This window comes from Ambystoma mexicanum, chromosome 6p (genome assembly GCF_040938575.1).
Source record: "Ambystoma mexicanum isolate Mex_15411 chromosome 6p, UKY_AmexF1_1, whole genome shotgun sequence".
Lineage (NCBI taxonomy): Eukaryota > Metazoa > Chordata > Amphibia > Caudata > Ambystomatidae > Ambystoma > Ambystoma mexicanum.
In genome coordinates, this window is record NC_090935.1 from 786374530 (window position 1) to 786399393 (window position 24864).

At 47.8% G+C, this 24864-nt stretch overlaps 1 protein-coding gene across 13 annotated transcripts in view; it reads left to right on the forward strand.

The window, feature by feature from the left end:
• CAST (calpastatin) overlaps positions 1–24864 on the forward strand; it is a 757786-nt gene that overhangs the window by 533307 nt on the left and 199615 nt on the right. For all 13 annotated transcript variants that reach the window (XM_069627659.1, XM_069627661.1, XM_069627656.1 and 10 more), the window contains 2 exons: positions 32–205; positions 11066–11158. In XM_069627659.1, coding sequence (XP_069483760.1) covers positions 32–205; positions 11066–11158 — 267 coding nt within the window. The remainder of the gene's footprint in view (positions 1–31; positions 206–11065; positions 11159–24864) is intronic.

A 24864-nucleotide genomic window follows, 5' to 3' on the forward strand; every position in this document is an offset into this window, starting at 1 on the left:
TACAAATGTAAACTGCATTTTGTCCCGGCAGGAAAGTGCGGATAAGGGAACACCAAAGTCTGCTCCATCTGAAGAAATCACAACCTGTGCCAAAGCTTCCGCCGTCCAATCTGCCCCTGCACCTCCCAAGATCGCGCCTGCACCTGCCAAGCCTGCGCCTGCACCTGCCAAGCCTGCGCCTGCACCTGCCAAGCCTGCGCCTGCAGTAAGTAATCTGTGGAGCTTCCGGGTAACGTTGGAATCCACCAATCATCACCTTTCTAGTAATCCTAGCCACATTACCAAATCATTGGGCTCTCTTCTTTGGTCCATTGTGAAACAGTGAAGTGAAATAAAACACTGACAAATCACCAAGTTACATTGAAATCTTTCTCACCCCAAGTTTCATCTAGTGTTGTATTCACACACAACCATTATTCTCTTCCAAACCTATGACCCTTGATACCTGCTTATGACTGCAGCATTGTTTGCATTTGCGATACCAAACTCCCTGAAAACCGCGCGTGTCTCTCTTAGCAACATTGCCTTTTAGAATTAAACGAGCAAACGTGTGTGAATGCCAACCTTTCACTTGTCTTAGGCACTTGGGACATTGTCTTTGCCTTTTGTGAAACTCATTTGAGTTGTCCAACCTTTTTGGTCACTTTTACACTTTTTCATTTGTAAATTCACACTACCTAGATACACACGCCAGCAAGATGATTTGCTTGACTCGCCATGAGGATCAGCCTCCTATCTGATATTGTAATGCTATGGGGTATAGATAACGTATCCAAAAGAAACTACAATGCATGCAAAAAAATTCTAATCCTGGAGAAAGTTATGAAAAACGTCAAACCTTCCCACCTTGATAGGCCTCAATCTATCACATTTCTTTTATGGTAAACCATATCCTAAAACATTTTTATATTTAGATGGCACTTACCAAAAGCAGCATGCCCGTGGTAATTGGGGTCATGGACACCATAGTCCCTTTAAAAACTCCTTTGCACAACGTAATCTTCAGTTCCACAATATGCACGTGTCACTTGGTATTGTGCTCCATTGTTTAATGGCTAGTAATTTTAGAAAAAGTACAAATACATTTTATTTATTGGACATTTGTATGGCGCCTATACACAAGTGTTTCCAGGCTCTGTAGCAGGTCATGCTCAGACTATTACTCCCTTTGTGAAATCTGTAATCAATGGCCTGAAATTCCTTGCTTGGACAGCGATACCAATCACGCATAATTGATTTGCTCGCAAGGACAAGCAATCGGTCTTCTCATGTCAGGCACTATTCTTATTAAGGAGGCCGGTGACGGGGGTTGTGTGGTGCTTCAAAACAGTACACTGCTGATTGAATTTGAAATAGAACGGCAATTTATGGATTGTAATTGCTATCCCGAACTTGATAACAACCCTTTTGATAATCTTAGTACCTTCCAGCACCTGTTGCTGGCAAGCTTAGCAAAGAATTTGATTTCTGATTTCTAAGTCTGAATGTGAATGTCTTTGGAACCTATGAGCTGTTTCACCCCACTGTAAATGTGGCCAGAAATTGGCAAAGGTAGACATGTATTTCCCATCAAAAAGTATCTGCTATGGATAGAAAAAAAAACTGATTCGGTATGGCAGGTATCAGAATAAGGATGACGAACAGAAAAGGCCAAGGTTTATAAAGGCTCCTCTCACTATGTGTAAATCTTTACAGTGACATTGCTATCTTTTGGAGGATGATGAGGTCTTTGCATGTTCTGATGGCCATCTTGTCACTTATCTCAGATTATCGAATATTGATATTTGATTTCTATCGCTCTCGTACACAAGTGTTTCAGAGCGCGACAAGGCAAGGGAGGGGAACAGGGGAGAACAAAACAACGATCTTACTAGTCCCAGTGACATTGAGAACGTGCAAGTGCATGGGAGAGGGGGAGGGGAAAAGTGCATGGAAGGGGGAGAAGTGGAAAGTGCGGAGCAAAGGAGAAACCGATAAATAATAAATAAATAATAAGGGCAACAAACAGTGATAGTGTAGCCAGCAAGTGGCAAGTGCTGGGTTTAAGGCAGCAGACAGGGTAGGTCTGATAAGTGCAGGAAGAATAGGGGGGGGGTGTATGGGTACAGATACAGACCCCAGTGCAAGGGGTGGCCCGAGGCAGTGCGGGAGGGTGGCAGGGTGAGCAGGTGCCTGGGCCCGGAGGACAGAGGGTGGCCAGGTGCACGGTGCCAAGAGAGAACAGATCAGCAGAGGAGAGGGGGAGCGAAGGCAGAAGCAAAAAGGAAAGTCTTGAGGTGCTTCCGGAACCGGAGATAGTGCTCTTGAAGTTTCCGAGTGGCAGGGGGGCTGTTCCAGAGGGAGGCCCCAGCCGAAGAAAGAGATCTACCCCCAGCTTATTTCTTTGACAAATGACTGACCCTGAGGGAGTTGGAGGTAGAGGAGCGAAGGGTTCGCGAGGGACGGTATTTACGGAGGACAACCTGAAGGTATTTTGGACCCAGAGGTGATACTATTTCATAAGTCATAAACATAATTATAAAAACCAACACAATACTATGGTATGCAAACTCTAAGTATAACCTTATTCAGAATAGAAATAAGCAGTTCAAGGTCAGTCAAACCTAATGTAACACATTTAGAATGGCATTAAGCTATTCTTGCAGAGGAAAACCAGTATTTATAGAATACATTTTTTCAAAGGCAGCAGAACCCAGTGGTCATAACCTACAGTGTTATTCAGCTTCAAGAATCCATTAATTATACCAACATGGTTAGAAGTATACACCTTGCAGCTAAGATTTTGAAGTTGGAGTATTTTACTCCCTATTTTTTAAAGTTGGGAGTAAAACTACTTTTTTAGAGAATAAAATTGTGTAAGTCAATTTCCCAATGGGAGTATTTAAAAAGCGAGTAAAAAATGTTTTAACTGGAATATGGTAATGTTTTTGTAATAAATATGGCACCTACTTATTCATGCACATTAAAAGACAAATGTTTGCTTCTTCCAATCAGGTAATAGTACTTAAGTACTATGGCAATACATCCACTGCTGATCCTAACACATCCATGAATCTGTGGGTGAAAGCAGGGACACAAGGTTCTATGTGACTGTTTACTACTTTTTGTTGGGGGGTATTTTTACTCCCTTTTTAAATTTTTGGGGAGTATTTGCCTATTTTTAGGGAGTAAAAGTTGCTGATACACCCCTTATATGTAGGGCTGCAGTTCCACCACTATTACTTTTTAGAATACAGTTTGAAGCTAGTAAAATAGGGCAGACAAGTAAGAACTCATTAAGACCATATTTGAATGCATTAAGCAATTCTAGGTAAGCATAACGCAATGTTATAGTTTTAGAAGAGCAGCAACTATTCAAGTTAAGTAACCCTATTGATATATAAACTTTAACTCTATTTCTAACACAGGAATAGGCAGTTTACCAATGATACTTTTCAGAAGTGTGGAATATAATTTTAAGCGAAGTAAGAATTCTAGCAGATATTTAAGAAAGGCAATCAGCAGTTCAAATTGAGTAAGGACCTATATACTTTTCACAGGGGCAGTATGCCACTCACTTAAGCAGTTCAGGGGAAGCAAAATCCAATGGCACTTTAAGAATGGCAGTATTCTATTCAAGGTTAGTAAACACTGTTGGTAAGCTTTTACACTCATTCAGTTTCAGAATAACAAAACAATAGCAACTCAATTACTTTTTAGAAGAGTGAAACACAGTTCAAAGTAAGTAAACTAATTAATTATAAGCAACCCAAAGGTAAGTAATAACTTCAGGACACTTTGGCCCTCATTACGAGTCAGGCGGTGGACCATGGTGCTGTTAGCACCATGGTCCATGCCGGTAACTCACCGACTCCGCCATGGTGGATGGCGGAATTACCGCCCCATTCCAAGGTTGGCGGGGCGGTAATTCCCCATTCACCATGGCCCCTTCCCCATTCCCATTTTTGCCCCCATAGCGCATAATGGGGAAGGCGCTAATTACGGCACCGTAAATTACGGTGCCGTAATTAGCTCCAAAGTCCCTTTGCGGGTTGGATTTTTAACGCCTGCTACAAGCAGGCGTTAAACACCAACCCGCAAAGGGACACTTGCAATCAGGCGTTAAGGGTTTAACGGCGCCAACGCTCTTTACGGCGCCGTTAACCCCTTAACGCCTGACTTGTAATGAGGGCCTTTGTAACATATTCTGTTCAGGAATCAAAGTTACTCACTAAAACATTTACAAGTAAGTACTTTTCAACACTTGTTATATTTTCCAGTCAGAGGCTTATACTTTTAAAGCCCTTCCCTATTCTAGGGCATGAGTTATCTCAGAGGCAGAAGAGGGACCCTACTGGTCTAGGAGCAAGCAGTAGGCAGGTCAGGATAACACTCAGATACAGGAAAGTCAGAGTTCTAGAGTATATCTCCTTCAGCAAGTAAGTACGGACTTCAAAGTTAGTAGAAAGTGTTCAGGGACTTCGTGGAAGGCTCCCTAGATGCATTCCTGCATTAGGCCAGGACAAACAGTATGGGTGAACTCCCAAACACACAAATCTCCCACTCAGCCACACGGGATCAACACAAGACTTAAGGAAGTATTACCCAAGCCCAAAAGTAACTCAGCAGAAAAGAAGAGCTTATCGATGGACGCCTTCACGATGCAGCAGCACAGGACGTGGTACCTGGAATTTCGGTCGGGTGGCGAAAGAAACGGACACTGGATGGGACCTGGCAGCAACAGTCAACAGAAGGGGCTTCCAAAAAAGGATTCTTCAAGGCTTATCGCAGCTCTTAGGATTTGGCGCCCTTTTACAGGAACCAGATGAAGAACAAATATCGCCAGTCAGATTCTCTTCACTCTCTTGGTCCAGGACTCTGGTGAGGGGACTTCAGGGATTTGAATCGTGTCTCTTGTGCAAACTCTCCCTGCAGTTTACAGAAAGGGGCGGGTTGCTGCCCAATCAGGACAGGCAACCTCCCCCAGTAGGCGACTGGATTCTCTCCGGCACACCAGACAACAAAGATGAGCTGAGTTTCAGACTCCTCCCTCACTTCCTGCCTTCACGGGCGCTCTGGAGCCTCTGCGGGCTACACAAATGGTTCCTGCCAAAAAGAAAAAGTACAACCAGGACCTCCACCATCCAGGACGGCAGACCGTCTGTGCATTACTGCTGCTGGTTTGACAGCCTGCAATTAAAAATAACAAAAGTCAGTTAAGTATGTCCACTGCCACCAGCCATAATAGTAAGCTTGTCACTAACAGAAATGTTACAGGAGCAGTGAGAGAGGGGATACCATGTATCTTCCCAGCACTCCACGTAAGGTGGGATGTGCTGGTCTCACAATATAAAATGTAGAGGGGATGAAAATCCCCCTCTACACTTGAGAACAGGTGTTCTGCAAGGTAAGTCAAGAGAACATAAAAAGGGAAGCCCAAGGGGCAACCCTGTACAGAAAGTGCTGTGTGCCGCAATGATAAAATGTAGATGACCAAAACGTTATAGGAAAGTATGGATTGGAGCGTCCGAAGAATGACGCCCATAAAAAAAGTAAGGGGGATTGGGGAAAAAGGTTCCAACTCACTCAGGAACATAAAAAAGAATCCACAAGTACAGCAAAAAGTTCAGGTTTCTCACATGTGAAAGTGGTTTGGCATATAAATGAAAATCGAATCTAACAAAGGCAGCAAAATGTGTCATGGTGGCACACCTCCCGTGCAGTGTGGCTCATATTGTCCTGTGTCCCTGTTGAATGTGGAGTTAATAGGTGTTGTCGGAGGTAGTTTTCAATGAGCAGAACCAATTGATGCTGGCTAGGTCCATCTGGCAAAATCTTTGAAGGCTTTATAATGGGCTAGACCTGGCTCAGGCTGTGGAGTAGGCCCTTTCCATAGCCTTGTTGGACATAGAGAAGATTTTAGACTCCATGAAGTGGGACTCAATATTTGGAGTTCTGCGAAATATGTGGATGCGTATAAATTCATAGTTACGTGATCTTGGTCTGTCTGGAAAGGAAGGCAATTGTTAAGCTGAGCGTCGGTCACATGAAAGATTAGTCACGGAGATTGAGTGGCTCTGTTGACCACGGATGCCCAGTGAAAGTTCTCCCTGGAAGTGGTATGTGGGGGCTTTCCCAGATCCCCTTCGTGCCTTGCCGTTCCTCGTGTTTAACATTTAAATAAAAAGGCATAGATCACAATCCCTGAATTTAGCCCCCTCAAAGCACTTGGGGTCCAGATGACACATCCGCTTTGCAGTTGGGAACCTCTCCGATAGACCGTTGTGTTCCCCTCAGCACCACATACAGGTAATTGAATCTCCGAACTGGGCCAGCCTCAGTTACGGATACGGAGCACCATTCCCTGTGATCAGAATACCCTACAGAGTTTTATTATTCCCCCTGAGAACCTTACATTAACTGGGGAAAAGGAAGTGCTACCACTACTGCTATCCATCACCAGTTGTGAGAACTAGTCCCCTTCTCAGCCGGGCTTTGGAGGGAGAAACAAGGAAAGGTGGCACTCGCCAGGCAGTGATCAGAACAGGAGCTGGAAGTTGTTCCTCGGTGTCGGGAGCTTCTTCCAGGAGTATGTGATAATGACCCAGGAACCTATTGCAGTCCAGTCTCACGAGTGAGTGTTCAGGACGGTGCATGTTTAACTGATGACTGAAAATGTGCGATCACCACAAAAAGATTAAAGTAGCAGAGAGATGGAAAAATATGCTACTTATTGTAACATTGTGCCCAGGACAGATGGCCTGTCATGCTTTAATTGCTTTCAATTACAATTTCCAGACACCCAGAGTGAATGTTACATAATCCTATTTGTGAAGCACCCGTTGGCATGAGGGGCCAAAAGTAGCTGTTGGTGTCAATCTAACCAGGCTCCTTAAGGCGAGATCCACGAGCTAAATAGTCCCAACTCCGAGCAAATTCGAACCCTGACTGAGGAGAAATCCAGTATTGCAGTGCCACGCATGCAAGGTTAAAATGCTGGTTCCACATGACTTCAAAATGGTGGACTGCCCTTTTAAAATCATTTGTCTCCACTCCGCAGCCCCGGGGTTAGTAGTCATTGCCAATAGGGAGGTCCTAATTGAGCACAACAAAGAACACAAATGAAAACCGGAAAAGCACCAGAGAAAATACACATGGGAAAAGGGAATAACTTCTCTTTAACAGAGAAAAAAGTGGGGCTAACCTATCAGACACACGAGTGAATAATCACCTCAAGCAAGGTGACTACAGAAGCTGAAGGAAGGAAACAGACAGGACTACGCGCCAGGGAGCATAGAAACGAGAGGAGGATCTTAAGAAAACTAAAATGCTGTGGACTGTTTCTCAGATGCTGGAAAAATACCAATTTAAGAGAAGAAGCCCAGAGCCTACACATCACACACTTTATAGACCAAATTAAGAGAGATTTAAGAATTTAAGAGCTGGCTGTGGCCTACATCTCAGACCTTCGGAAAGATTAAACTCAGAGAAGGATCAGCAGAGATTGTGGAGGGTTGCCAGGGTGACCTGTGGCTGGTGAGTGACCATATCACAGCCTGACAAAGACCTCTAATCAAGAGTATCGAACACCAGACTGATAAGAACCAGTATTGCTATTGGCTCAGGAGGCTTGTAGCTGGAGGGTGAGAATATCTATGCCCGACACGCGTGGTAGGTGAAGTCAAGAAGCATCTCGGGCCCTATATATCCCTGGAACTGTGAGTAATCAAAAAGCAAACTGTGCTTTTTTCCTGGCACTGTAAATTGGAGACAAGCATTGCTGGGCGCTATATATACCAGGGATTGCATATTAGAATTGGAAATCCTATGGAGGATCGGCCTTTGCATAGTTAATTTTGGAACCACATTGAGTTTTGATAGTGTAACGTCTTGTTTGTAGATTGCTCCCCTTAGAACCTTCAGGACTTTAATCCTAACTCCATCCTGACAAAGGTTTGTGGAAGGATACATTTCTGCTGTGTTTTCCATTGATCTTTCATCCCAATAGGCTCCTGGCTATTTTCCCTATCCAGTGGGGTAGCAGAGAGGGGTCCCCGTTACTTTCCCTATGGTTTGGTCTGATTTTGGAACCACAGGCTTATTGGATGAGGCTAGGCGCAACATTGAAAGGAAGATGGAGGAGGCGCTGTCCTTCTAGGCAAATGACATCTTGGTTTATATGCGGGACCCCAGCTGGAACCTTTCCGGACAAATGGCCGTGCTGGATGCGTTTGGTAGACAATTTGGATTGCGGGTGAATTGCAGGATGTGCATCTTGTTCATGGTGGTGGGTGGGACAGGAGATCTGCCCTGGAAATGCTGCTGGTAGCGACACCCTCACTTCTCAGATCTGGGAAGTCAGGTGTGCATGGTGTGTAGCCAGTTCATGTCATTGAACCATGAACACGTTCTTGTCAGGTGTTCTAGCAGTGGTATGTTTTGGGATATGTTGCCTGTCTTTCTGATGGTGCAGGCATCTTCGTTCAAAATATCACTTTTGAAATTTGTATCCGTCCTAATGAATACCACTCCCACAAGAGTCTGTGTAGTTATCTCAATGGGGTGTGCAAGCTGCTTCGCTTTGGATTCTTTTTGTTTAGTGCAGGGATCCCTAAGATCTCCTTGTGCACACAGGTTGTACTGGGGTTTTTTGTTCTCCCCAACCTTAGACATGTTTTGTCCAGCTGACTATAGATAATTTATTGAGAAGGACCAGGCGGATTCCCTTTGGTGGTGTGAAGGGGCCCGAGTGGGATCTGTGTCGTGCTGAGTGTGTCATGGGGTGCTGCCGATCATGGTCCTGCCGGCAACGAACACGCTGGTCATTTGTTTACAGGCCATCAATGGTTTGGATGGAAAAGAGAAATGTACACTTCAGACCATGGTATAGGAGGGTAGTTCCTTTTGGTACACTACTGTATTGGAGGGTGGTTGGCGACTGGGAGAAGATGGGGATTGAATTGCTGGGGGACATTTGGGATCATAACATGAAGTCCTTTTCAGACTTGGAGGCAGAATTTGGGCTGGGAAAGGTTTGTTATGCAGTGGAGGGGTCACTGAGTATGTATTGTGTTCTGCCAGTGGAGGGCGTAGTACTAGACCCAGAGATGGATAGTGAAGCTAAGGAAAGCATGTGATCCCTCCTGATCATTCGAACACGGGAGAGGGACTTTGTGCGGGGAAGGTGGCACTGGAGGAAAATTAACCAGGTGGTTGGGGTGAGGGGTTTGGGTGGTAGGGTGCTGGGGGATGATTGCCATAGATGCTGGAAACCTTGACATGTCCTTGGGTTGCCTGGCAATAGGTCTACTACTGGAAATCTGGGCACTTGGAATCCATTCTGCAGTGTTTTGTCATCACCGCTGTCAATTGTCGCCAATAGATTGAAAACAGTCTGGCCATTTACACTCTTGCCATCTGCAGAAACAAAGCAGCGGAGAAGACATACAGATTCTGGGCTCTTTCGTGGACGAAAGCAACTTCAAAATAGGTTCAGCAGATGGTGCGCCTCGATGAACAGATATAGTTCCTGATTTACGTCCAGTGACTTTCTTTGGCTATGAAAAATTAGAAAATTATCAGCACTATCCTGGAATAACATGTCAAGCAGTTATGGAAATGGATCCAGCCTCAGTTTAATCGTGGCTTTTGTTATGTTAAAGAGAAATTAATTATTATGGAGTGTTTGCAAATTAGGAGAAACTTTAGCCGCAAGCTGCTTTTGGAGTTTAAGAAGGCATATAATATGAGAGCTTTATTAGAGAGATTGTGCCAATAAACTAAGTGGTTGACACGTGATGTTGGGTTTATTAAAATATTGATGACTAAGTAAAACACAGATTTCAGAATGGTCTACCATTCCGATCAAGCATAAGGTTGAACCAAATAGTTCCAGCCTTTTGCTGCAACCGTGTGCCTTTGTGGGTTATAGAATAAAATAAGCTGATCTGAAATCCAAAGAGTGCACGTCCACTGGAGTCCACCCCCACATCACAACAAGCACTGGTAATGCCAACAGCTTGGGCTTTTCTGTAGGCATGGGGAAGGCACTTGCCAGGCACTGCTTTAGTGGTATTAACTGGTTATTGATGGTAGCAGCTGCAAAGTGGTGCAAGTACATGGGCATCTAATAGCGGTGCCTGGCAGATGCCCAACACTTAAATACAAACCAAAAAGGTTTGCTTTGCCAGTGCTTGTTTTTAACACGACTTCAGTGAAGGACACGCATTTTGCTTATAGAGTGGCTGAAGGCAGACCTGGGTAAGACATTTGTATTAAAGCAGTAGTGCCTTTACGCCTCCAATTAAGTCATTAACTCTCAGAAGATGGCTTTGAAAAAACACTGGCACTTTGAGTGCAATGTTTGATTGTAAATGAGTGCAATGTTCCCATGAGGAGGTGTTTTAGATGGGGGGGGAGGGCCAGGAACTGGGTGGGGCGTGGCCAAAGGGATTAGTAAGGCCATGGGCAATGAATGGGTGGGCAAATAGCCAACAAAGACCTACAAGCTTTGTGTCCCTCCTCAAATGCCCTTTCTCCTTAGCTGTACTCTAATGCAATAGTTTCGACTTATAGTTGACACTAAAGCATCAGTTAGTAGCTCAATCTAAAAAAAAAAAGCTAAGCATTTCGTTCGACTTAATGCATGCCACTTTCCTTGCCCCAGACTGATGCCCAATACAGGGAGGTGATGAAGCCGTGCTAACTGGACTGGCATCAGTGCGATACTGTTCAGAGTTGTTTTGGGCGCACCTAAATGCCTTCCAGGTCCGCACCATGAAAAACCGGTTGGGCATGTTATTAGATATCATGCAAAAGTACAGTACTGTTGACATGAAAAATAAAACGAGGGAATTCGTTTTTTTGTTTACCATCCACTATTGCATTTTTCAGAAGATTACTCAATTATAATCCACAAATGGGTATAGTATTGCATGTTAGCATGACGTTCTTCACAGGAAGCCCAACCCTCTGATTTTAGAAGCCCCTCCTGCCTTTTGTGTCACTGTGTGGTGGTTGTTTAATGGCATTGTTATAATGCACCTACCTGCCTGTTGTTAACTGTGGTATTATGCACTCTTTCCAGAAAGCGTGTGATCCCCTGGATGCCCTGTCTGAGACTCTGGGGAAGAGCGAGCCAAAGCCAGCAGACACAAAGCCTGCGGTGGATAAAGTGAAGGTGAGGACACTGCAGCCTCCATGCATTCTGTGCTCAAGGAGGGTCCATGCATTCTGTGCTTGAGGCTCGGAGTAGGTTGCATTCTGTGCTTGAGGCTCAGAGTAGCTTCTCTGGGGAGGGTCCATGCATTCTGTTCAGGTCCATGCATTCTGTGCTCGAGGCTCGGAGTAGCTTCTCTGGGGAGGGTCCATGCATTCTGTGATCAAGGTTCAGAGTAGCTTCTCTGGGGATGGTCCATGCATTCTGTGCTTGAGGCCAAGAGTAGCTTCTCCGGGTAGTGTCCATGCATTCTGTGCTCGAGTCCCAGAGTAGCTTCTCCGGGGAGGGTCCATGCATTCTGTGCTCGAGGCTCAGAGTAGCTTCTCCGGGGAGGGTGCATGCATTCTGTGCTCGAGGCTCGGAGTAGCTTCTCTGGGGAGGGTCCATGCATTCTGTGCTCGAGGCTCGGAGTAGCTTCTCTGGGGAGGGTGGCACTGTGACATATTCTATTATTGGGAGTCTGCAGCGGTTGATCACTAACATATTATTGCACCTTTTTGACTGCAGTCTGGGGATTACCCTCTGAATCTGGGTAGAGTACATCTCCAGGCGGGCACCTCTGTGGTGCCATGTGATGGTCCGCCAGATTCACTGCATTCCCTGGTCTTTAACTCTTTCACTGCTAGGGTAGTTTTCGAAATTTCACCTGGGGACGCACCCTGTGTTTTGAGACATCAAACTGAGGATGTCAGACCCGGTCTACACCACAGATGTGAAGGTTAAACATGGCTTATGCCTGTATGGAGAAGTGCTCCTCTTTCGAAGCCTCCATAATGCTGAATCAGCTTGCTGCATCAGCACATTCTTCATATCCTGTGACTTAAGATATTGTTTCTTTTTCCCTGAGAATTGTTCCAAATCATTTTAGAGTTCAGTTCTTATATTATGTTCAGGATTCTCGCTTTTTGTTTTTAGGAGTTATCTGCAATTAACGTCCATCAAAATTAAATTGTGAATGGATTTGAATTAAAGTGAGGGTTGGTTAACTAGTTTCCAGTTGGAGTGGGAAGGGTTTCTTGTCCCCCCCACCCCCTTTCTCTCCCTCTAACTCCTGCTGATTCCCAGTTCTAACCTACTCTACGGGCGCCTGTACGGTTATACCTCTCCCTTGCAACCCTTGTGTCATTGGCTGTTGCATCAGTATTCAGCCACCCCCTAATTCTACGCAGGCTACTGAACTGTGCCTTTCCCAAGTTAAATTACACTCTCAGTGAACATGTGGGTGATGGGGCCATTGTCTGCTGCATGCTACATAACCGGTGCATACAGGGTCTTCGTGGCACACAGTGACGATGAGGGGGCTGGGCCGCGGGGGGGGGGGGAGACATACCCTGCACATGGGTGCAATGGGTGGATCATACAGAAGTATATGCTCGAACTATTTCTAAGGACATGGAGGCCAATGCCCACAGTCGCTCGCTTGACAACAGGGAACATGACACAGTATGGTTTTGTGCAGCCCTGTACAAAAATAGGTGACAAAAATGGTTACATTGATCCAGGAATTTTTCATTATATTTTTCTGGCAACAATCTAACACACTTTGCACCCCACTAACAACCTTCTCCACCAAAAAAACTCCCTATGGGTCCATCATTTCTTCAACCCCTCTTTTCCAGTACCTTGCACAGGGTGGGGTGGGGAGTCTTCTGAGGGGCTGCTGGTGACCGTCCTCGGTGGGGTGTGCAGCTGTAGAGGTGGTCGAATCGCCATGTTACACCCGCTGAGCCAGAGGGTGCTGTCAGGGCTGGAGGATCCACAGACAGCATGAGACTGTATAGCAGTTCACTTTCTCCTTCAGTACCAAAGTACACCAGGGATTCTGGCTTAACTGAGCCCACAGGGTGGTTTTAGGGTATTTACAACTGAGTAAAGTGTTTTCACGACCGTGGTCCTCATTATTTCCCTCCTTCCTTACATTAGGTCTGCTTTCTTGGCAGTATACAGTCTACAGAATTTATAGTGTACTGCACTGCTTTAGTATCCGTCATAGATTTTCTTGGTTGTCTCAGGATGTCATGTTGGTAATCCCGGATTTACCAGGGTGCTTTCAGTTACCTTGCTGGGGGACACTCTTTAGCATTTGTGGACCCCAGGTGTTAAGCTTCCCCTCCTGTTAGTGACAGGAAACCTCGACTAGCTGGCCTTTCAGCCGTTTTGGGATATTGTGAAGTGTCTCTACGACTGTAGATCCTTCTTAGGAGCAAACTTCTGAAATCCTTGTAGCCTCACTCTTAGTTATACTTGCACCCCTTTTTCTCTTTTCCTTCTCTCTAACCTACTCAGTGGTGGTACTCCCTTTTGCTTCCTTTCCTCCAGTCTCGCACTTCCTTCCCTCTCTTCCACTCTTTTCCTTGTTCCCTTTCCTTCCTATGCTCTCCTGTTATTGCTCCTCCTCTCCCACCTCATGTTATCATCTCACTCTTCTCTGCCTCCTTCACACTGTGCCACATTATCGTCCGCCTTCTCAGCTCCTTATTTTCCTCTCCTCTTTCATCCCTCCCTCTCTTCTCACAACTCTTTCTCTCCTCTCTTTCTCTCTCCATCCCCACCACTCTTTCTCTCCTGTCACCAACTCTTTGTGGCATTGCCACTCTACTCAGCCATGCACCTCTGCACACCGAGTCCCAACTCTTAAGCAACTCGGCCTCTGGCTCCCGGTCACGCAGGGCTGAGGGGTTGAGCCAAGCAACTGTGTGACCAGTGTCAGTGGTCAGGCCCATTTCTTGGCCCGGGTAGGGCGGGCGACTGCCCAGGGCGCAATCGCCCCAGGGGCACAATAGCCCACAGAGGTGAGGGCTCGACTGGCCCTGGGGGCGCATTCGCCGTGGGGCAAGCTCAATTGCCTTGGGCTGTGCGCGATTGCTCGAATAGAGGCAGCAGGTGCTGGCGCTGCCTCTGATGTGCTCACATTAGGTTTCTGCCCCGGCACCTAATGTGAGCACATCAGCACGTCAGCTTCTCGAGCAATCGCGCACAAGCGACCTCCAATTGACATCCCCGGCCCATTAGCCTTCTTCCTTTCAATCCCGCTGCGGCACCTGGACACCTACTGCTAAATTTCATTAGCAGCAGGGGTCACTATCAGACTTGGCGCCACAGTGGGTGAAGTGAAGAAACAATAAACCACGGGGAAGTTAACTCCTTTTACGTCCCGTCCCCTTTCCGCAATACTGTATGGGCGTCCCTTCCAAGGGACGGAAGACAGAACCTTTTTCACCAGAAAAACCTTCTTCCCCTTTAAATTTAGAGGTGTGCGCTGGCGCTTCCCAGTGAGCATGCGCTTCCCTGACTTCGACCTCCGGCGCCACACCCTAGTCCCCTTTTCTATGTCGATGGGAACGGGCCGAATTCACTAGCGCTCCTGGGATTGGCTTCGGCCATGTAATTCCACACGTGGGTACTTCTTCTCTTTGTCTTTTTTGTCATTCAGGAACTCGGTCCTCAGGCGTCACGCTCCTCCCCGGCACATGTCAACCTCTACAGTTATCAGCAGGTGTCCATCCTGCAACAGGCTCTTCCAAACTTCAGACCCCCACGCCCTCTGCCTACGTTGCCTTGGCCCAGACCACAGTTGGCAATCATGTTTGGCGTGTGACTCGCTGTCTCGAAGGCACTGAAGAACAGACCAGCCAGGTGGAGGGAGCTTTTCCAGAAGTCGCCTCCAGGGGATCTCAAGAACTTTGTGAAACATCGTCCCAGGTCCAAGGTAGGAACAATATTTTCCAGCGCACCCCGCAAGGCAGACTCCTTCCCAGGGACCGGTCAGGTTCTTCCACCGGCACGTGCACCGGGGCTGCTTCAGCTACCGGCCTTCAGGTCGAGGTGTCCTCGGATCCTCCCAGACACAGTGTCGAGGGACCGGAAGGTTCTTGTACTGGGTGTACACCCGATGGGCTACGCCGTCTTACCGGCGCAATGGCAGAGGGGCTACACCTTGACACCAGCAAGCCGTCCGAAGGGCTACGCCCTAGTACCAGCAATACGTCTGAAGGGGCACCTATACACAGCTCTACCGACCCCCCCAGGTCGAGGGTGGCACACTTACCGGGCCAAGGCCTGAGGAGCAGGGCAGGTCTCGTAGTCCACACGCAAGAGTCTTGGATGAGGCCGGACCCAGCGGGCTGGGCAACACATCACAGGCACATGGCAGGCAGCTCGACAAAATGGCCACCACGCCAGACAGGAACAACCGTCCAACGCCATTCCACGAGTTTGGCAAAGAACGAGTGTCAAGGTGGAACTGGTCGCAAACAGGTACGTGGCCTACAGTCTACCCTTCATATGCACAGAGCAACTTTCCCATTCGTCCATACGGACTGGGTACGCAGCCGCTCCAGCAGTCCCCCGCTGCTCCGTCGGTACCCCTTGCCACCTCTTCGGCCAGCGAGGAGAGGCTCTTTGATGAAATTCCTCAGCCTCATGAGGTCTCCTCATATGGGGGTTATCATCAAGGACGCAGTCAGGGATGTCCTCCTCGCAATGCTAGCGGCACCACAGATGCCTCCATTAGGCTCCCAGACCCCGGTGCATCCAGCTCCACAGCCAACTCCGCAACGTCTGTCGCGTTCGCAGCCTCTCGCTGCGGTCTCCGTACCCCAGCCTCCGGCGCCATCTACTCCTCCTCCACAAGATCCTCCGGATCCGCAGGACATGGACAAGGAGGAGGATCCGGACAAGCCATCCTCAGCCAGGGCCATCCACAAATGTCTTGCTGGCCTGGTGGAGTACCTAGGCCTCCCTCAACCCGACGTCGAACAGCTGGCAGAGGGGGTTCTGGCCAAAGTCCTCACAAGACGCCTCTCTGCCAACACAGGGATTCCACTGCAAACTGATGTAGTCTCCCTGGCCAAGAAGGGTTGGCTCAAGCCCCACTTGGTCAAGCTGGTCAACCGACACCTGGACGCCAAGTACAGGCAGATGGAGGGGGACACACTCTTGCTCTCGACCCATCCTCAGCCACACTCCTCTGTGATTGCTCCAAGCCTCAGTCGTCCTCAGCCTGCTCCTCTGCGGCGCTGCTAGGTAAGGAGGAGAAGATCTTGGAGGCCTACGGCAAGAAGATCTACTCCAACGCCTCCCTGCACCTGTGTCGGGCCAACGCAGATGCCATGCTGGCTGCCGCCAACCAATGGTTATGGCCGGAAATTGCGGACTTCCTCCCTGAACTCCCCTCCCAATGCCAATCACGCTTCAAGGCGGAGCTAGCGGAGGATGACCTCATGGAATCCACAGTGGGTCATATCGATACCTCGGGCAGAGCCATCTGCATTGCCACGGACATGAGGCGCAAAGCCTGTCTCCGGGCTACGAAGTTCAGCCCGGACGTCCAGGAGCATATTCTAGATATACCGTTCGAGGGGGGCACCTCTTCCACTCCTCTACAGATGAAGAGCTGGACAAAAAGAAGAACAGCTCACAAACGGCAAAGTCTTTGTCCATTCTTACAAAGTCGACACCAAAATCTTACACCCAATATCAGCAACGCTCAGAGAAGGGTCGTACATATGGAGGTTTCCGTGGCTTCCAGCAACGCAGATCCAGGCAGCTGGACAGCTCAATGTCTCCAAGCCGGCACAACCAACAAAAAGGGTGTGGGGGGAGTAAGGGCTTTTTTCAGTCCCCCTCCTCAGGCTCCGGGGGGAAAGAAGACATGACACACCACTTCGGGTCCACGTGTCTCCGGTGGGGGGCAGGCTTGCTCTCCATGCACATTTCTGGTGCCAGAATTTCACGGACCCCTGGATCCTATCCGTAGTATCCACGGGGTACCGCCTACCCATCCCAGCCCCTCCTCCCTCCTCCCCTCCACTCCCACACGTTGGGACAGCAACTCTTTTGGCGGAGATCCGGTCGCTCGTAGAGAGCCAGACAGTGGAGGAAGTTCCAGCCTCCCAGCAAGGTTTTGGCTTCTACTCCAGGATTTTTGCCATTCAGAAGAAGAACCCGGTGGGCCTGAGAGTTGTGCTGGACCTTTCCACCCTCAACTTCTCCTTACCCCTGCAAAAATCCAAGATGGTTACACCAGCTTTTATAGCAGAGACATTGGACAAGGGACACTGGATGTTCTCCTTAGACATGATGGGCGCGTACCTACACGTCCCGATTTCGCAGCCCCATCGTTCTTTTCTACGGTTCAGGATCATGGGCTACCATTTCCAATACAAGGTCCTCCCGTTTGGCCTCAACTCGGCCCCCAAGGTTTTTACCAGGCTCATGAATGTGGCGGCGGCCCTCCTCAGGGAGCAGGGCCTTCACATCTATCCATATCTCGATGACTGGCTCGTCAGGGCCACATCTCCATAGGCGGTTCACCCGTCCTCCCATGCCCTTATGAACACACTGCATGACCTGGGCTTCTCGCTCAACCTCAAGAAGTCACAGCCGCTCCCTACGCAGACTCGGATGTTCCTAGCACTCATTTGGGACATTTGCTCCGAGAAGGTCTTCCCGTCAGAAGACAAGATCTCAGCCATCAAGAGGGCCACCGCCCACTTCCTCAGCAGAGAGGTGACTTCGGCTTGGTGGTATCAACATCTCCTGGGTATTAGCGGCGGTTCTGCTAGCCGTCCCGCACACAAGACTAAGGATGAGGAGGATTCAGCTGCACTTTGCAACCTCATGGAGTCAGGAACGGGGCTCTCAATCCGAAATTATCAACATTCCTCCCATCTCTCCAACCGGACCTAACTTAGTGGTCCAGGCTCTGCAACCTACGGACAGGCAAGCCCTTCTAGCCGCCTTCTCCGCAGGCCACCATCACCACAGACTCCTCGCTCGGGGGCTGGGGAGCCACCCTGGACGATCTCTCTTTCCACGACACCTGGACTCGGCAGGAGCGGGAATACCACATCAACTGGTTGGAGCTGAACGGCATCTGGCTAGCACTCAGAGCATTCCTACCACTCCTCAAGGGCAAGGTTGTCCTCGTCCACACAGACAACTCGACCAGCATGTACTTTGTCAACAAGCAGGGAGGCAACAGATCCCCTCATCTGTGCAGACTGGCGATCAGCATGTGGGAATGGGCCTTGGAAAACGAGATTTACCTCTCGGCAGTCCACCTCCTGGCAGGCCTAACACAAGAGGGAGACGTGGCAGAGGAAGCATTAGAAGAAGAAGAGCCATCCGACAGAGTGAAAACAAGATCAAAAGAACAACGCAAAAAGAAAATGTGATTCTCAATTTATCAGATAAACAATGCACATCACAACTCTGCCTTAGTGAAAGGTCTCTCATTCTGTCCAACAAACAAAATTGATTATTTCAAAACTAGAGTGGATCTTTTCAAATTTAGTAGGAAATTGAAACTTAAGAAATATTTTGTCACAGGTTTTGAAAGTGTTAAACAAAAGCCAGAAGAAATTGTTGTCCCTTCAGATCTATCTATAACTCATTCTATGCAAACAGTTAACCTTCTGAATTTATCAGAAGAGGAAAACATACACACTTTGGAAACATTTACAGATGACCTGGGTATCACAATGGAGCTAAGTTTAACAACTAAACTTCAATCTAAATCGGCTTTTTATCCACATCTGTACAGTGACAATGTGATAGACTTGTTTGAAAAAGCAGTAGCAGAGGATATCACAAAATTATACATCAAATCAACAAAATTTTAAAAAATTCACTTCAATCTCACTATTGAAGAAAGAAAATCACTAATGGATCTGGAAAATGACGAGTCGGTCATAATAAAAGCAGCTGATAAAGGAGGTAAGATAGTGTTACTAAACACATCAGACTACATTAAAATGGCGGCAAAACATTTGGATGACAAAGATACATATGAAAAACTTGCCAATAATCCACTTTCTAATTTGATCACAGAGTGGCATCTTCTAAGTAAACACTATCTGGAAGAGGATCTAATCACGGAAGATGAATATAAATTCATGAATATACAACATCCTACGCTAGCAAGCATCTACTTTTTGCCCAAAATTCACAAAAAATATGACCAAATACCATCTAGCAGACCAATTATCAATAGTATTGGGTCTTTAACGGAGCCAATCTCAGCATATATTGATCAGCATTTACAGCCTCTGGTAGCAAATCTTGCTTCATTTATTAAAGATTCAACTGATGTCATCAAACAACTTGACTCGATAGAGTGGGAAGAAGACTTTAGACTAGTCACATTCGATGTGACAAGTCTATACACGAGCATTTTACACCCAAAAAGCATGGAGACAACCAAAGAATTCCTTGATACCAGATCCATTTCATTTAGAAACCAAAATGAAATTTTACTTGAAATGTTGAACTTTACACTGGTAAACAATATTTTTTTATTTAACGGAGAAATTTTCAGGCAAATAAGAGGAACAGCAATGGGAGCGAAACTTGCACCAGCTTATGCCAACCTATACATGGGATCCTTCGAATTACATCACGCATGGAAACATGAAGCCTTCATTGAACAAAACCATATAGTATATTGGTCTTGTTTCATAGACGACATACTAGTCATTTGGAAAGGTAATAAACAATCCCTCAAAGAATACCATCAGTTCCTGAACAACAATTCATACAACTTAAAATTAACAATGGAAGAAAGCACCAGTCAAATTCATTTTTTGGATTTACTACTCTATATTCACAATAACCTCATCAAGACTACTCTCTTCATAAAACCAACGGCAGGTAACAGAATTCTTCATGCAGAAAGTCACCATCCACCGCACATAAAAAATAACATCCCGTATGGAGAATTTTTAAGAATAAAACGAAACTGCACTGAGGATCAAGAAATTGAGAAACACTCCAAAGAGGCTAAACTAAAGTTTCGAGAAAGAGGATATAAAAAAGATGTCCTAACCAAAGCTCTCAGCAAATGTCAATCTCATAATAGAAAGGACTTACTAAGTGGAAAGTCAAAGAAAAAAAAGCATTACAGAGTCAAGCCAAAGCATAAGATTCATAACTACTTATAACACAGAGGCTACACATCTGAGAAAAATTCTCAATAAACATTGGAATATTCTTACAATGATGATGACTTAAGACCTTTCATATGAAAAACCCCGTGCCTAACTTTCAGAAAAGCACCAAATCTCAAGAACATGCTATGTCCATCGCATTTTGTTGAACATAGAAAACGGAAAGGCCTACAACAACTGTGGACGACAGAAAACCTAAAGGTTTTCTACAAATGTGGGACCTGCAAAATGTGTAACTATGCAATCAATGGCTTAAAGGAGTGCCCACTAGCCAATGGCTCACTACATAAAATCAAAGACTTCATGAACTGCAACACCAAATTCATAGTATTTGCCATAAAATGCGCATGTGCCAAGACCTATATAGGAATCACAATCAGACCCCTGAAGACGAGAATATATGAGCATCTACGGTCAATCAAACTACGTGACATTCGGTATCCATTGAGTAAACACTTCCTAGAGAATCATAAAACACCAGAAAACAAGATCTTTTCTAAAAAATTGAGAACACACCTCCTGATGAGCCACTATACCATTAAGTTTTGAAACACGTGTAGAGGATTGTAAATGAAGTGAATAAGTCGTAATAATTGGAGCGCCATTCTAGGTGTTTTGGAAATTCTTTTTCTTTTCACCTCCCGGGGGAATACATCCTGCAGGTGGACAGACTCAGCAGGCTGGGAGCGGACAATAACGAGTGGCAGCTAAACGACCTTGTTACTCAGGAGATCTTCAACAGGTGGGGTCCCCCCCAAGTGGATCTCTTTGCCACCTGGCACAACAAGAAGTGCCCCCAGTTTGCATCCTGGCAGGGTCAGGGCCCCAGCTCTCTGGGCGACGCAATTCACCTCCAGTGGACAGGCATGAGGGCTTACGCCTTTCCGCCCACTTCCCTGATCCACAGGGTACTTTGCAAGATCAAGGAGTCGCACCGGCTCCGCATCATTCTGATGGCTCCATGGTGGCAGGCCAGACCATCGTTTTCGGAGCACCTCAGCCTCTCGGAGGTGCCCCCGATACACCTCCCGACGGGCCCTGCACATCTTCTGGCGCAGCAGGGGGGCAGGATCATCCACCCCGTGCCAGGGAAACTAGCCCTCACAGTGTGGTACCTGAGCAGGTGACGCTTCGGCACCTTAGCCTATCACAGGCCAATCTGGAGATCATACAGGAGGCAAGGAGCAAAACCACCAGGGCCAGTACAAGAGCAAATGGACCAGGTTCTGTCTCTGGGCAAAGTCCAAGGGAATAGACTCTTTGGCCTGCAATTTGGACGACGTGCTCTCCTTTTCGGCGCACCTCGCTCATTCGGGCTTACAGGTCGACACCTGAAATACCTACCTCGCAGCCATTACGGCTTACAGGAACTCGGAGGAGGGCGTTTTTTCCTCCTCCAACCCTATTGTCAAGAAACACCTGACCGGTCTTGCAAGGCTCTATCCGCCCGTGAAGAGACCGCACCCAGTGCGGGACCTGAATATAGTCTTGGGCGCCCTGGCGCACAAACCATTCGAGGCAATGGCGTTGGTGGACATTAGGCTTGTCACCATCAAGATGGCCTTACTAGTCGGTCTTACCTCGACTCGCAGAATTAGCGAGATTCAGGCGCTGGTCGCCTCTGAACCATATACCACCTTTCACAGGGAAAAGGTAGTCATGCGGATGCACCCGGCATTTTTGCCCAAGGTTCCTTCTGCGTTTCATTTGAACGAGGAAATAGTCCTTCTGATGTTCTTTCCAGATCCCAAGAACGAAGCACAGAGGCGTGCCCTGAAATTCTACTTGGACAGGACCAGGGGCTTCCGCAAGTTGGACGCCCTGTTTGTCACTTTTGGCGGCTCAAGGCCAGGCTATCAGGCTTCGAAGGCTTCCATATCCTGCTGGATGGTCGTGGCCATCAAAGATGCGTACGAGGGCCAGCACAAGCCGCTCCCGGCCAACACGCATGCCCACGCAGTCAGGGCCAAGGCAACGGCCATTGCATTCCAGCGGCATGTCGCTTGGCAGGTCATAAGCCGAGCGGCCATTTGGGCCTCTCCCTCGGCCTTTTGCAAGCACTACTGTTTGGATGCCATCTCTAGATCTGATGCGGCTTTCAGACAGGCGGTTCTCAGGTACCTATTTGCTTAAGGACGGTCTCCTCTCCACCCTGGGGCTACAATCAGTTGTAATCGCCCATACAATATGGAGGAAAGAGGATGGGACGTAAGAGTAATTATGTTACTCAACGTTGTGACTAACGTACTCTCAGTCCATAGTCCCCTTTCCTCCATACGTCCCACCATCCTCCCCCTAATAATCCTGGTGTCATTAGGCAATGTTAAATCTATTGTCGACCCGTTAATGGGGACTGGGGTGTGGCGGCGGAGTCAGGGCAGCGCATGCTGCCTGGGCCATGCCCCTGCGCCTCTAACTTTAAAGGGGAAGAAAGTTTTTCTGGTGAAAAAGGTTCCGTCTCCTGTCCCTTGGAAGGGACGCCCATACAGTATGGAGGAAAGGGGACTACGGACTAAGAGTACGTTAGTCACCACGGTGAGTATTTTATAATTTATCATGTTAGGAGTTAACTTCCCCGTGTGTTATCGGCAGCGCTGAGCTGCTGGAAAGTTTCATGGGCCCGGCGCTGCAGCCTATGGACTAGAAACTGCCCTGTACCCAGGCATAAAGACTCCCTTCCCCCTCCATTGTCCTCGTATTTACAGGACACGATTTACAGGACACGATTTCTCACTCCGCCCAGAGACGGTTCTCGCTAGCATGAAGATGTTTAGTGCGCGTTCTGTTGCCTGTTGTAGCATATACAATGATTTGTAGTGGAGGCAAAATAGAAGGGGGACAGCTAATTTCGCTGGTGAAAAGCGAAAGCAACCAGGGCCTGAAATACTGTATGAAACTCACAAGATGTTGGCTTTCTGTCAGTTTCATATTGTACAGTTTGAAAGGACCGTACTGGGTGCATTTTGTTCCCCCAAGACAATGGTGCATACATTTCAAACAGACTCTAAAAGTGAACGGAAAAAATAAAAATAAATGCGGAATACCTACATGAGCATGGCAAAGAAAAAAAAACGTTACATTTTGAATAAGTAAAAGAAGGTGAACTTAGCCACTAAAATTCAGTCTTCAAATGATTTCACTTAAAATATGCATGTTGAATAGCATGGATGTTATTGACCCCTGGGACACACCATGATCTACTCCACAGTAATGCGGTCCCAGCTTCAGAGGATGCATCTGTGCGAATAGAGCATCCATTTTAGGGTGATGAAACCTGTTTTAAAAAGTAGCCCATAGTTTTCCATGTTGATGAATAGAACCTTTAGTAATGCCCCATAGTCAACAGTGTTGAAAGCCAATGAGCGACCTGGGATGACTGATGGTGCCCCCACACAGTGCCCCAACATGTCCGATTAAGCCCTCCCCTCTAGGACTCATATTGGTGTATGGTCCTGGAGGGGAGGGCTTAGGGCAGCGGTATTCAAACTATGGGGCACGCCGCTCTGGTGGGTCGCAGCCTCATGCCCAGGGGGGCGTGCATCCACAGTTTGAAAAGAAGACAAAAAAAGAGGATAAATTACCAAAGGATTGGGCTGTTGCTTCATCAACAAGCAGCTGCCCGATCCAAGTCCCCTGCCACACATGCTTAGTGCGACAGGGGCCGGGCCTTTGTGAGGCCTGGAGCTCCATTAACAGCCTATTTATGAAGACAAAAGAAGGTGTGTGCTTTTTATTTTCTTCATGAATAGGCTCCTAATGGAGCCTGAGGCCCCACAAAGGCCCGGCCTCTGTCGCACTATGGGTGGTGGCAGCAGGGTAGTTTCTAGCTTATTTGGTGCCCAGGGTGAAACACTAGGAATGCGCCCTCCCACCTCGCGCCCCACTCCCACCGCACCCCACTCCCACCGCACCCCGCGCGCCACTCCCAAACTCAATATAACACTGCACAACATTGGGACACAGGGACCAGTAGGGGCACAACAGTGGGACACAGGGACCAGTGGGGGCACACATTGGGACACGGGGACCAGTGGGGGGCACACATTGGGACATGGGGACCAGTAGGGGCACAACATTTGAACAAAGGGACCAGTGGGGGCACAACATTGGGACACTGGGACCAGTGGGGGGCACAACATTGGGACACGGGGACCAGTGGGGGGCACAACATTGGGACACGGGGACCAGTGGGGGCACACATTAGGACACGGGGACCACTTGGGGCACACATTGGGGCACAGTGGGACATGGGGACCAGTGGGGGCACACATTGTGGCACGGGGACCAGTGGGGGCACGCATTGCGACACAGGGACCAGTGGGGGCACACATTGAGACAAAGGGACCAGTGGGGCACACAGTGTGAAAAGAGGACCAGTGGGGCAGGGGACCAGTGGGGGCATACACTGGGACACGGGGACCAGTGGGGGCACACATTGGGACACAGTGGGACACGGGGACCAGTGGGGGCACACATTGTCACACAGGGACCGGTGGGGGCACACATTGAGACACAGGGACCAGTGGGGGCACACAGTGTGAAAAGGGGGCCAGTGGGGCAGGGGACCAGTGGGGGCACACAGTGGGAAAAGGGGACCAGTGAAAACACACACTCTCATACTTTCATGCTGACACAAACACACACTTAGTACACGCCCACCCCCACCCCAAGTGGCATGAAAGTCAAGGGAGGGGGTGGGTTGGGAGCCTGCTCTGACTT